The sequence below is a fragment of the Callorhinchus milii genome, unplaced genomic scaffold (genome assembly GCF_018977255.1).
Source record: "Callorhinchus milii isolate IMCB2004 unplaced genomic scaffold, IMCB_Cmil_1.0 Scaffold1, whole genome shotgun sequence".
In the NCBI taxonomy this organism is placed as follows: Eukaryota; Metazoa; Chordata; class Chondrichthyes; order Chimaeriformes; family Callorhinchidae; genus Callorhinchus; species Callorhinchus milii.
Window position 1 is genome coordinate 29439952 of NW_024704742.1, and position 13179 is coordinate 29453130.

A 13179-nucleotide genomic window follows, 5' to 3' on the forward strand; every position below is an offset into this window, starting at 1 on the left:
CCCAACGTATCGCCCTGCCGGGAATCAAACCCAGGCTTCTCGCTTGCGAGGTGAGTGCTCTAACCACTGAGCTACAGGACTCCACAATTTTCTAGATGGTGAGAGGGGATGCTGACATTGTAATACAGTAGCCAGCAGTGTACAGTGCTGACGCTGCTGGAACTTTTCCTCATCAAAGCACAGCAAAACAACATTTGCCCCAAATCCCAAGGTTGGTTTGTATGGAGCCCATCTGATTACATCCTTCCAGAACATCCACTCCATCTTGCCATCACTGTATCAAGATGTTTTTTAAATGAGTCCAATGTTCTGACCTCAACCATCCTTCCTAAGCAATCAAGGAATTAGTTGTTAATTACTTTCTGGGCAAAGAAATATTTCCTGGTATTATCCTAAAGTTGTTGTTTGCGATTCAAAATCTCTTTTTCTCCTATCAGAAATATAGATCTTGACTTCTAAATCCCATTTAAAATTGTATATACATATATAAGGTCCCCTCTGAAACATCTTCTTTCAAGACTGAATTATTTACTGCAGCTTGTCTAATCGTTGCTCATAGCTCATTCTTTTAACACTGGGATCATCTTTGATGCTCTCTTCTGCACTGTCTCGAGGGCCTGGTCTGCCTACTTATGTCACAATGACCAGATCTATATGTAGGTAATGCCTGACCAGAGAACTATTCAGTTTGAGTATGATATCTGGGGATCTAAAAAATCAGCTGGTGTGGCAATATAGCCCAGCACATTTGTGTTTGGTTTATTGTTGCCTCACACTGTTCTGACATGGTGAGCAATGAGTCAACGAACACTCCTAGATCTCTTTCAGCTTCCCCCGTGGCAAGTTCTATCCCATTCATGGAGTGCATTTATTTCCTATTCTTACTTTTTATGTTTAGTACTTTGCATTTATCTGTATTAAACTGTACTTGCCAGTCATCATCCCATATGCACACCCATCAAACTCCATAAGATTTTGCTGCCTCTTGATTCCACTGTTCCTCCCAATTTGGTGTCATTTGAAATTTTAACTACTTTACATTAGGTCTGGGAATCCAGATCATTAATATATACAAGGAGGAGAAAAGGCCTCAGAACGGATCCCTGAGGCACCCCTCTTTAATGTATCTTACGTGTCCCCACATTGTACTAATGTTCAACCTAACACCCTATCTTGAACAGAATATATAACAGGGCATATTACAGTTATGTAGTCAGAATGGGTGAGCTAATGGTTGGCTACTTTACTTCACGGTGTGATTGAAATGAACAGATGGATCTTTTCACATCCGTTCAGATTTATAACAACTACTACAAATTTAATTTATATAATGCCTTTCACGAAAAGAGGACGTCCCAAGATGCTAGATGTTGAAGAGTTTAATAATAATTAATTGTAATAAGTTTTTCTTATACAAAAAAGTAGTAGCATATCTAACCCATTACATACCCCTCCCTGTTATATAGGGTTTATATAACTGCAAAGACATTATAAAGAGCATCCCACCATGCCCATTTAGAAACATGTAGATCTTTTCACATTATCCCTCTTTTAATCCCTGACTCAACTGGAGTTGGTTCATTCCATCTTGTTGGGAACAGACTGTCCAATAAAGTTAGGAGTGGAACACTGAATGAAAGATGTAAACTTAGGATTTATTACTTCTATCCAGGGTTGTTTGTGGGACACTGCTGTGCGCAATTGGCTGCCGTGTTTCGCCCACAAAATATACAGTCAATTCACTTTACAGTATATTCTGTGAAGCACTTTGAAACGTCTTGAATATGTGATAAGGCGCTACATCAAATGCAAGGATTATTATTATTATTATCGCTTTTTTAGAGTTGCAAAAGAACGTACTGTTGAGGCGTCAGACAATACATATTGTTAGGAAAGCTTTGCTACATAAGGAACATCTTTCAAACAAATGTATCATTTTCCATATTAAGAGTGACTTTTCATTATCAGATAGACTGAAATTTTAATTTTAGCATTTATAAGCACTCTAACCAGTTGGTATAAGCAGAGCATGTAAAAAAACAAGTTATGCCCAGTCTGGCCAATGGCATCAAAGGGTAGGACACATGGAGCCAAGGTTTGCAGCGTTTCAAAACTAACACCAGTGTTAATTTATATAGGATTTGGTTGGAGACTTAACTCCATAGCAAAGACATCTTCAATGGGGGGAGGGTTCGATTGCCCTGCAAATCAGCCAGGGTACAAAACTGTCGGTTTAAGAGCAGAATTGTTTTAAGATCTTGGAGCATCTCATCTGGTAACATTCTTCGTGGGAAATTATATGGCAGTTTGGGGAAAAATTGCGCTACAATCACTCCTCACTATCCACTTCTCTGCATAAAAATACCTGAAGCTCTGCAATTGAATTATTGCCTTGTAATCATGCCCAAGCATCTATCATGCATTATTTATCGTGTCCCATTGGATTTTTGTTTTGATTTTGGAAGAAAAGTTTTTTCCAGACATAATCCAGTTAAGGAGGAAGTGTTAGCCTGCTTCAGTACACTTGGCTTTGGGTCAGAAGAGTGAGTTCAAGCCTCATGTCGGAATTTGAGTTTGTAGGCTTGACTGACACTCAAAGCAATGCAAGAACTGGACTGTTGGAACACATGGACAGGTCACCTTTGTTACAGATCTGAGGGACTGGCTCACAGTGGTTCATAAACTTTGTTCTCTCTTGATTGCTTTGCATTTGCTGTTTACAAGGTTGTAGAAAAGATATAAATAGAACAAAACAAAAATGCAGCTAGCACTTTCTCAAAGTCTTGCTGTAAATCCTCATTAGACAGCTCTCTACTTGGGTGTCAATCTGTTGACATTGAGTACTTAATAATGATGAGTTACTATAATAATAATCCTTCCATTTGATATGGCACTTATTACGTTGTTGAGACATCTCAAAGTGCTTTATAGGATATACTGTAAAGTGGATTGACTGTGATTTGTGGGCAAAATGCAGCAGCCAGTTGCGCACAGCAGTGTCCCAAAAACAGCTGTGAAATGAGTGACCAATTTTATTTGGGGGATTGTTGGCCAGGACTTATACCTCAATGCTGTGAGTCACCGCATAAACCACCAACCAGGAACAAATGTATTTTAAGAAAACAGCAAATGAGCAACAGCCGTAAGCAGTAATTCAAACAACAACCTATAACTTGATATTTTATAATCAATCACAAATAGCTACACCATGGGATAACTATTTTCCCCCATGTAATCAAAGTTGATCCTGAATGTTGAAAAATATCTGCATAATTTTTTTTAATTATTAGAACATTTTGGGGGGAGCAACTGTGAAACAATTCTTGCGTTGGTTGTGTTGCTGTAAATGGTACATCAACTAACCATTCAAGGAAAGGACGGTTTGTTTTACATTGATAATTTGTAAAACATGCTTGTAAACTCTTCACACAAGTGTCTTTCACTACCACTAGAGTTCAATCAGAACTCTACAAAGAGCATTTTTGCAACAGTTAATTTATATAGCGTTCTGTTTGCTTCTTTGTTTGGTATTTACCAGGAGATTGCAGACACGTGTTACAAAGTATTGAAGCTTTATTGTCAAACTACATTAAGAAAGTATAAGCTACACTGTACCTAAATACAATTTGACTTCCTGCAATGCTACACTTTTCAATACAGTAATTGAAAAAAACGTTTTCAAGTGGTGTGTCCTTGAAGCTAAACTGCTCCAAGGTGACGTGTTTGGAAACTGATTGTAGGAATCGAGCCAGCCCTCTGTGGCGCTCTTCGTAGACCCCTCAAGCCACTGAAACTCTTGTTCATGCCTTCATCACCTCCAGGCTCGACTATGCAAACGCCCTGCTTGTCGGCCTTCCCAACTCCTCCCTCCACAGGCTGCAGATAATCCAGAACAACAACAACAACAACAACAAGATTCCATTTATAAAGCGCCTTTCACATCAGGAGGACGTCCCAAGGAGCTGGAACTGTGCAGCCCGTGTCCTCTCCCGCACCAAACTCCATGACCCCATCGCCCCCACTCTCGTCCGACTCCATTGGCTCCCTATCCTTCAGAGGATCCAGTTCAAGATCCTGGTCCTCACTTACAAAGCCCTCCATGGCCTCGCCCCACCCTACCTCTGCAACCTCCTAACCCCCTACCAACCCACCCGCTTCCTCTGCTCAGCCGGCTCTGGCCTGCTCCATGTCCCCCGACCCACCCGCCCCACCATTGGCGGAAGACCCTTCAGCCAACCTCTGAAATTCCATCTCCCAATCATTCCACCTCGCCCCCTCCTTAGCCTCCTTCAAGTCCCGCCTCAAAACCCTCCTCTTACAGTATTCCAGGCCACAGCTGATAACAGCACGGCCAGCCTGGCTTATCATGAGGACCCAGAAGGCCAGACTAGTCATCCCCTCAGCTCCTCTTAATACTGCAAACTAAAGCCCTAATAGGCAGAGTGGCCCTAACTGGACAAGCAGCGGGAAAGCTTGTCATACAGCGATATCAGTGGCAACCTGCCCCTAATACTCTCTGGAATTAGGTAAGCGGGAATGTGTCTCTCGAGGGAGACGGTGTGCATTCCATTCCAATAAATATCTCGGAAATTTCCATGTGTCGGTGGGATACATGAAATGCTCTGGTTTGGATACTCTTAAGCATGGTGATGGTTGACCCCCCCCCAAAAAAAAAATATACAAACACATCTATATCTTTCTCACAGATGTTTTCTCACACATTGGTAAACGTTTGCTTATTTCTCACTGACACTCTCTCACACACACACACACACTATTTCTCCCTTTCAGTTTTGCCAGGCAAAGCACGTTTTATAATAATAATAATAATAATAATCCTTGCATTTGATATAGCGCTTTTCACGTCAGGAGGACGTCCCAAAGCGCTTCACAGAACACACTGTAAAGTGAAATGACTGTATATTTGTGGGCGAACGCGGCAGCCAATTGCGCACAGCAATGTCCCACAAACAGTCGTAGATTGAAAATGACCAATTTAATTATTGTTTTTGGTTTTTTGGAGGGATTATTATTAGGCTCTGTGTGGAGTAAGGAAACTTGCCCAAGGTTTCGCCCTCTGCCTGGAATTAAACTCAGGTCTCTCACTTGCAAAGCGAGTGCTCTAACCACTGAGCTACAGAACTCTTTATACTTGTTTTGTCTGTCTTGCACAAAACTTCAAATCATATAAGGTACAAATGCATCACTCTGGATATTGCAGGCATGAGAACGTTAGATTCAATCCTTTCTGGTCGATCTGGTTTAAATTGCTGACTCTGCTTAGCACAGCTCAGCGCTTGGGGGCAAAATGACTTGGGATTTCATAACAAGCAATAAAAACACAAGTTGCATTTCCAGCTCTTACATAAAATCCTCAGCGAATACTAAAAAACCCTCTGTGCGTGTTTTTCCTCGATAGGGATTTCGTTTGCAATAGGGATCAGCCTTCAGAACCGAGCCAGTGACCTTCAGCTCTCCTACACAGGGTATTTGCAATCATTGCAGCATCTGCCCAGCAAATACACTGATGCTTTTGCGAGCTTTCCTGTGGCTTTCAACACAACGGATTGCAAATGCACCAACAGTGGACTATACTTCACATGAAGTAGATTATTACTGCAATTGTAATCCTCCGTCTTGGGAGTCAAATTCCTTGCAAAGTGGACAGGTGGGAAGAGAGACCAACACGGTGCATGGATTTAAAGGGGGTTCTCTCTGGAGAGGCAAGTCAGCCCCTGTGCCCTCTCAGGGGGTCAAATGGTCCCATCTATTTTGCTGCATCGCAATACTCACGGTTTTTGTACACATCCCTGACGAGTCGGGAAGAGGAGGATGGTTTTGCCAGTGGGGAGAGTCTGTGCAATGCTGTCCTGCAGAGGTACATCGCGTCTATTCGGGAGTTCTTGTCTGTGGTGAGAGAGATCCCACTGCCAGAGTAAAGCAGATGTGTGTGTGAGTGAGTGAGAGTGAGTGACTGTGTGTCTCTCAGCTCACTCCCACAATAACGTCACATCCAGCACAGGCACCAATGTGGCAGCAACAACATAGCACAGTCCCTCCTGCTTTGCAAATCTGATTACAACATTTGCTCGTGGCTCTTATAATAAATAAAACGTTAACCTTGCTTTGCTGCATTGTACTTGAATCTGCTCCAGCTGTTCCACAGCTGGAAATATAACACAGCAGATGACAAGTTCCACTGAAACAGCATTCCCAATACCTTTGACCGCCGTTGTATTCCCACTGTTATTATTTGCGATAATCCTTGCATTTGATACAGTACCTTATCATTGTCACTCAGCACTTCACGTGATTTATTTTAAAATCGAACGACTGCGTATATTTTGCGGACGAAATGCAGAAGCCGGTCTTGCACACGGCAATTTGGCACAAACAGCCATGGAACGAGTGACCAATTATTTTAAAATCTGGGGCACTGTTGGTCAGGGACACCAGGAGAAACTCCCTTTTCTTTTCAAATAGTGGGAATCGTTAACGTCCACCTGAATAGGCAGATGCGACCTGGGCTTAACGTCTCATCCGAAGGAGGCACCTCTGATAATGTAACACACTCCCAGCACTGCACCGGGATGTGATCTTAAGACTGTGTGATTCCACGTTCCAACATGTGGCTTGTACCCTTCTGAGGTTCTGGGTTCAGAGGTGAGAACGCTACCACTGAGCAAGACTGACACATAGTAAATAATAATAATAATCCTTGCATTTGATATAGCGCTTTTCACGTCTGCTAGATGTCTCAAGGCGCTTCACAGAATATACAGTAAAGTGACTTGACTATATTTGTGGGCTAAACGCGGCAGCCAATTGCGCACAGCAATGTCCCACAAACAGTCATGGATTGAAAATGACCAATTTATTATTGTTTTGTAAAGTGAGGTGACTGTATTTTACAGGCAAACACAGCAGCCAATTTGCACACAGCAATGTCCCACAAACAGCTGTGACATGAATGACCAATATTTATTTATCAATATGCAGATGTGTCTGATGTGTACAACCTGAGCCTGCTCCTGTTAAATTACACAGTGTAGACTGGTTTACACTGAATGATGCCACAAACGACCCATAGACAGTCAAGGATGGGAGCTTGGGTGAGCAAGATTAAAAAGATGTGCCTTCATTAAAAAGCAATTTATTTAACATCACTGTTTAATATTAGAGACTCTCTCAGGATTAGAAGTAAGTTGATCTATTCCCAATTGATTAGCCAAGTATACAAACATTTAAATGAGGAATTAAGTAAATACATGGTGACCACAAAGCCTTAATTTGCAAAAAGCCTTAATTTGCAACTACCCTATTATCTAAAAAAAACCATTTCTTTAAAACTTATTAGACATTTTAATGGTAGCACAACTTTTTGGTCATCCTGTACTTGAGGAAAAATAATGTTAATGGGTATGTGGAAAGAGCAGGGGATGGTATCAAAAAGATCCTCCTGTGGGAGCTGGCACCAGTGCAGCAACAGTGAGCCAGATAGTCTTCTATAAAAATATTTTATTCACCTACAAAATAGTCACTGCATATTACAGTAAATCCTGTGAGTTTCTGAGATGTTGTCCCGACATAAAAGGCACATTAAATACAAGGATTATTAGTCTATAAAATCTACTTTTTTTGCATCAATTCTCAGTCTCTGTTGACTCTCTCTCCTGAAGGCAGAGAGATTGGCTGGAGTTCAGTTTTATAGTGCTAGCCATTCTCCATACCTTGTGCATACAAACATTTTCTTCTTGTGGATTCCAGGCAGTGTGCACACCCACCTTTTGACTGTTCTTATTTCTTGCCAATATACTTTTCTTATTGTGAATAACCACATTGGATTGAGAACTCAGTGCTGATGCCTTCAGAGGAGACTTGAACAATGTCTCTCAAGGATTGACTGCGATGCTCCTGTCATGGTCAGATAGTCAACAACACTTATTACTTAGATTCACATATGAATAGCCTTTAGCAAATGTACAGGAAATTGGAAAAGCCTGCTGTCAATCATAGATTTATACTTTCCACTCAGCACCAAAAGACGAAAATGTGGGGGAGAGAAGGAAAAATCCCTTCTCAGACTCAACCCCACTTGTTTCAGAGGGAAATAGATATTTCCATTGTCCACACCAATGAATGGACAGCCTTGTGGGTTCACCGATTTTATTGTGAATAATAATGATGATCCTTGCGTTTGATACAGTACCTAAACACACTGACATGTCTCAAAGCGCTTCAATTTTCTGTAAATAAGCAGTTTTGGAAATTGAGTTGAGATAGCTGCCACTCATTTGATGCAAGACGATTATCGAGAACCTGGGTTTGAACTGAAGCTAGATCCCAATCGACAACACCTTCCATTTATATAGAAGTTCACACCAGACGCCTTGGAACGCTTAAGGCCATTGCTAAACCACTGCTTGTTTGCTGCATCCATTGACATTTCCTATTTTCATCTCATTGTCCCAGCAAATAACTAGTGGATCCAGAAATTACAATTTAATCAGGAGACATACACTACTGATAAAACCAACAATTTCTTAGTGGATATCCGAAACCAATGGGGTAGGAATTGAGCTAATTTTTAATCCATCTTTTTAAGATGAAAATGATGAAAATGCAACACTGTGTGAGGGACAGAAGAAACAAGACACAGACCTTTTTCTCTTAATTTATTTCAGAATAAATCTGTCTCTTGAGCATAAAGCAAAAGAAATTTAAACATTTGTGTACATTTTTCAATTTGCGGGATAGAATCTTCTTGCTCCACGAAGTTTCATAGTCAGGTTAACCCATGGCTCCTTGGAATCTCGACTCCAGGCCTTTCCTTCACTTACATGTTTTTAAGCACTGCAAAAGAAAATAGGAACCAGTTTCATTTACAATATAACACATCAAAGAGCTTCCTGAATAGTGTAATGGAATAACTGTACTGTGTTTCTGCAGCAGGTGGATCAGGACAGAATTAGCCTGGACTTCTTGACTTGGATGCCCCCATAGTCAAACAGTCCATCAACATTCACTGCCTGGGCTCACTGTGTGAAGAATCGTCACATAAGCAAGTTATAAGACAGTTAACAGTCTAATTTCCCATTCTTTATGGATAATCAAGGTCCTTCCGTACTATAGATGCTTCATTATCTGCCAGTTGCAATTGTTCATCAGGTGCTCAATTATGACCGGTCACACTGGTTCCCGCATAACAAAGCATGTGTCAAAGCCCTTATTTGTAGACTCAGGTGAAACCCAAGAGACTAATACTTACAGTATACCTGGTGGTGAGTTACTCGATTCCATTTAGCCTATTGTATTCCTTGACATCATCATCATGTTGCTTGAAGAGCTAAACGTTCATGAGAAAATACAGTGAGGCAAATACAACGCTCTGCTTTGTAACTCTAAATGTTATTACATTCCGAAAATATCAGCCGCTTTAATTACACACAAGCTCTCAAAATAGGGTATTATTTTGGAGATTATTATTATTACGTGTCACTCACCAACTCCCTCTGCGTGAATTATTATGGGATGTCTTTACATACAAACATTGTCATTGTTCCGCTTTTCAACACAGCCACTCCTTATTTTGAAGCTATATATCTGAGGCTCCACTGGACGCAGCAACCTCACAGCTCCAGCATACGTGTATTTTAACCCACAGTTAGTTACAAAGCAAATTCCACCCTCGGATAGCAGGAGTGATGAACAGGCGGCAATCATGCTAGGCTACAACAAATACTCATCAACATTTTGCTAACATGATTTCAATCCATCAGTTTACCGTGTATCCTTGTAATTCACTTCCTGGCTATTATTGTACATCAGACACACAAACCTACCTACCGTGGCTCTGTGTTGAAATAAGCTGTTAATTGATTGTTTTCATCCATCCAAGGTGGAAGCATCAATTACTTGCAATTATGTAGCACCTTTCATGATGAGAGGAATTAAAGCATTTCACACCACTGACAGGAGTCAGAGAGCTGAAGAGGGTGGGGGCATAGAAGGTGTTTGACAAGGGCTTGGAGGGGCTTAGCACTCCCAAACTCGCTGTGTCTCAGACCCGCAGGTTTTCTTCTCCTCGTCACTGACACAAATCCTACAGTTGCTGTTTATATATGGGTTATTTCATAACATTAAAAAAAAGTAAAAAGGGGTTAAAAATGAGTGTCAGAAATGGCTGCAAAAGGCTGAAAATTCATGAGCAGTTGTGGGGAGTCACCGCCAGACCCACCAATACTCTGCCCCTAGATCTCGCTGAGGGCCTCTGGCAACCCCCAGACCCCTCGCTTTAAAGTGTAATTTTTCTGAAATAACATCTCTGCTTTCACCTCAGCTCCCCAATGTAAAAGTCAAAAAAGAGGATGGGGGAGGGGAGATAGAGCTGTAGTGTGCGGGGTAAGCGTACAGAGCAAACACTCATTCGAAAACACTGGTCTTCAGGTGTGCTTTAAAGTTGGGGAGGTAGGGGGCAAGGCAGAGGGACTCTGGGATAGAGTTACAGAGAGCAGGGGCCGAATGGCTGAAAGATGGCCTAGCAATGGTGGGGCAGATTGGATTTTGTACAAAAAAACATGATGATACCATACAGTACACATAAGACAATGAATGTCACTTTAACGCACTGCAACATTAATGTTGAAGCTGAGAACTGCAAGTGTAAGATGCATGCTGACCACAGTTCCACCCAAATAATAATCCTTGCATTTGATATAGTGTCTTGTCATGTAATTGAGACGGCTTAAAGTGCTCCACAGGATATATTGTGAAGTGGATTGACTGTGTATTTGTGGGTGAAATGCAGCAGCCAGTTTGCGCACCTCAACGTCCCACAAATAGTCATGGAGTGAGTGACCAATTTTATTTGGGGGATTTGTTGACTAGTACACCGGGAGAAACTCCCTTCTCTTTTTGAATAATGCTGTGGGACCTTCAATGAGATGTTAAACTGAGGCCCCAGCGTGAAGCAGACCAGGGCCTCATTTTAACCTCTCGTCCAAAAGATGGCAAAGGTGAGACAGAAAACAGAAAGCCGAAAATAAAGAGTGAAAATAAAGAGTTCTGCACAGAAATGTGACACATCTAACTTCATTATTGCATTAAAATATCACCTAAAATATAAATTGTCCCAGAGGCCACTTTTTGGTTAGATCTGTTGTGCCCATTAAGACAGAACCACTTACCAGAGTCCATATTGCTATTGAGGTGCCAAATGCCAGGCCAACACGCAGCCAATTGGGTTTAGTGTAGTCGGGTTTTGTTGCAGTGAAGGCAGAACGTGTAAACACTGAAATGCAGAAAACATGCTTGATTATTCAGCCAAACACGGTTAGGTTTAATTGATGTAGTTCTTCCAAAATAATTCCTGCATAGACTCATCCTATGGGTGAGGCTTGGGGACCCCAGAGGGTACTTTGGGGTATTGCTGGTGTCTAACCAGCTAAAATCTCATAGCTTACCACATCCAAGCCATGACCCGCTCTGCCTTCCCTCACCTCCGTAACATCGCCCGACGCCGCCACTACCTCACCCCTCAGGCCTCTGAAACTCTTGTTCGTGCCTTCATCACCTCCAGGCTCGACTATGCAAANCCCCCTGCTTGTCGGCCTTCCCAACTCCTCCCTCCACAGGCTGCAGATAATCCAGAACTCTGCAGCCCGTGTCCTCTCCCACACCAAACTCCGTGACCCCATCTACCCCACTCTCACCCGACTCCATTGGCTCCCTATCCTTCAGAAGATCCACTTCAAGATCCTGGTCCTCACCTACAGAGCCCTCCATGGCATTGCCTCACCCTACCTCTGCGACCTCCTAACCCCCTACCAACCCGCCCGCTCCCTCCGCTCAGCCGACTCCGGCCTCCTCCATGTCCCCCGACCCGAGAGCCTTCAGCCACTCTGCTCCCAACCTCTGGAATTCCATCCCCCAATCACTCCGCCTCACCCCCTCTTTAGACTCCTTCAAGTCCCACCTTAAGACCCTCCTTTTCGACCATGCCATCGGCCACTCCCCCTTCCCCTCTCCCCCCCCGACCCCAGCTCGGGTCTGAAATGCTGTACGCTGTCCAGCGCCTTGGGACGTCCTCCCGACGTGAAAGGTGCTACACAAATGTAATCTTGTTGTTGTTGTTGCTGAGAGCCCGGTCTGACAAGCTGCCAGGTAGGATCACCTGTCTTGCAGGAGCTGAGTGGAAGGTTCCCTGCCCCTGGTGACCGGTGTCCGCTCCTCTAAGTATCGCCAATGAGGCCCAGATTGGCTGATCCGTCGCCAGCTTTATCGCCCAATTCCACACATTGAAATTTGTCAGTCATTCCATCTTTCGTGCAAGTTTGTGGGGGCGCTCCTGTGCACACATGTTATCTGGGGGGGTGGGGGGTGGGGGTGGGGGGGGTTGTTGGCCAGGACGCCGGGGGAGAAACCCCTTTCTGTTTGTGCATTAGCGCCGCGGGATCTTTAATGTCCAGGTGGGCGGTGGGGGGGGCTGCGGGGCTCGGTCTAACATCTCCGCTTAGCCCGAAGGACGGCGAGTCGGACTGCGTGGGGCTCCCCCAGCATTGCCCTGCAGTGTCAGCCTCAAAGTCCTGACCCATGGGGGGGGGTGGGGGGGGACTTGAACCCACAACCTCCAGCCCCAGAGGTGACTGAGTCACATGGCTGCCCCCAGCAATGAAGGTCCCACACGTGAGGGGAGGGGGCGGGGCGATCGCGAGGGTCCATTGTCCACGACACAAAGGGTGACCCTACCCCAGGCACCGCCCCCCCCCCCGTTACTCACTGTGACAGACGGCGGCGGAGCGGAACAGCCCGCGGGTCACCGTCACCATCATCATCGTGTGTGTGTGTGTGTGAGTGTGTGTGTGACCTTCCGCTCCGACCGATCTCTGCGATCCACCGCCCAGGGTCTGCAGGCAGGAGCAATCGATCCCAGCCGGCTCTCGCGTCACGTGATCCGAGGCCGCGACCACACCCCCCCCGTCACGTGACCGGGGGCTGCCGCCAAATGCCGCCCGGTTGGGCGGGTTTGGGTTGTGACTGCGGCTTTGGGCGGGTTCCTGATTTTTTTTTAAAAAAAACCACGTTTAAAGGTTTAGAACAAACGCAAAATGTTTATTTTTTCTTGCTTTTGGGGACACTTTTTTTACACCGTTGCAAAAAAAAAACACTGAACCTAAATTG

General features: G+C 43.9%; 2 protein-coding genes across 5 annotated transcripts in view; both read right to left on the reverse strand.

The window, feature by feature from the left end:
- mgarpb (mitochondria localized glutamic acid rich protein b) overlaps window positions 1-5949 on the reverse strand; it is a 29045-nt gene extending 23096 nt beyond the window's left edge. For all 3 annotated transcript variants that reach the window (XM_007897687.2, XM_042342879.1, XM_007897686.2), the window contains exon 1: window positions 5794-5949. In XM_007897687.2, coding sequence (XP_007895878.2) covers window positions 5794-5884 — 91 coding nt within the window. In that variant the 5' untranslated portion in view covers window positions 5885-5949. The remainder of the gene's footprint in view (window positions 1-5793) is intronic.
- Window positions 5950-8662: 2713 nt separating this feature from the next.
- Window positions 8663-12969, reverse strand: ndufc1 (NADH:ubiquinone oxidoreductase subunit C1). Of its 2 annotated transcripts, none has more exons than XM_007897685.2 (4): window positions 12779-12969; window positions 11187-11290; window positions 9276-9346; window positions 8663-8853 (listed from the first exon to the last, which is right to left on the reverse strand). In XM_007897685.2, exons 1-3 carry the CDS (start codon window positions 12831-12833, stop codon window positions 9287-9289), a joined length of 219 nt encoding a protein of 72 aa, XP_007895876.1. In that variant the 5' UTR covers window positions 12834-12969; the 3' UTR covers window positions 8663-8853; window positions 9276-9286. The 2 variants fall into 2 exon arrangements, with proteins under 2 accessions (XP_007895876.1, XP_007895874.1); XM_007897683.2 differs by having other exon boundaries at window positions 9269-9346; window positions 12779-12968.
- Between the last annotated feature and the right edge of the window lie 210 nt (window positions 12970-13179).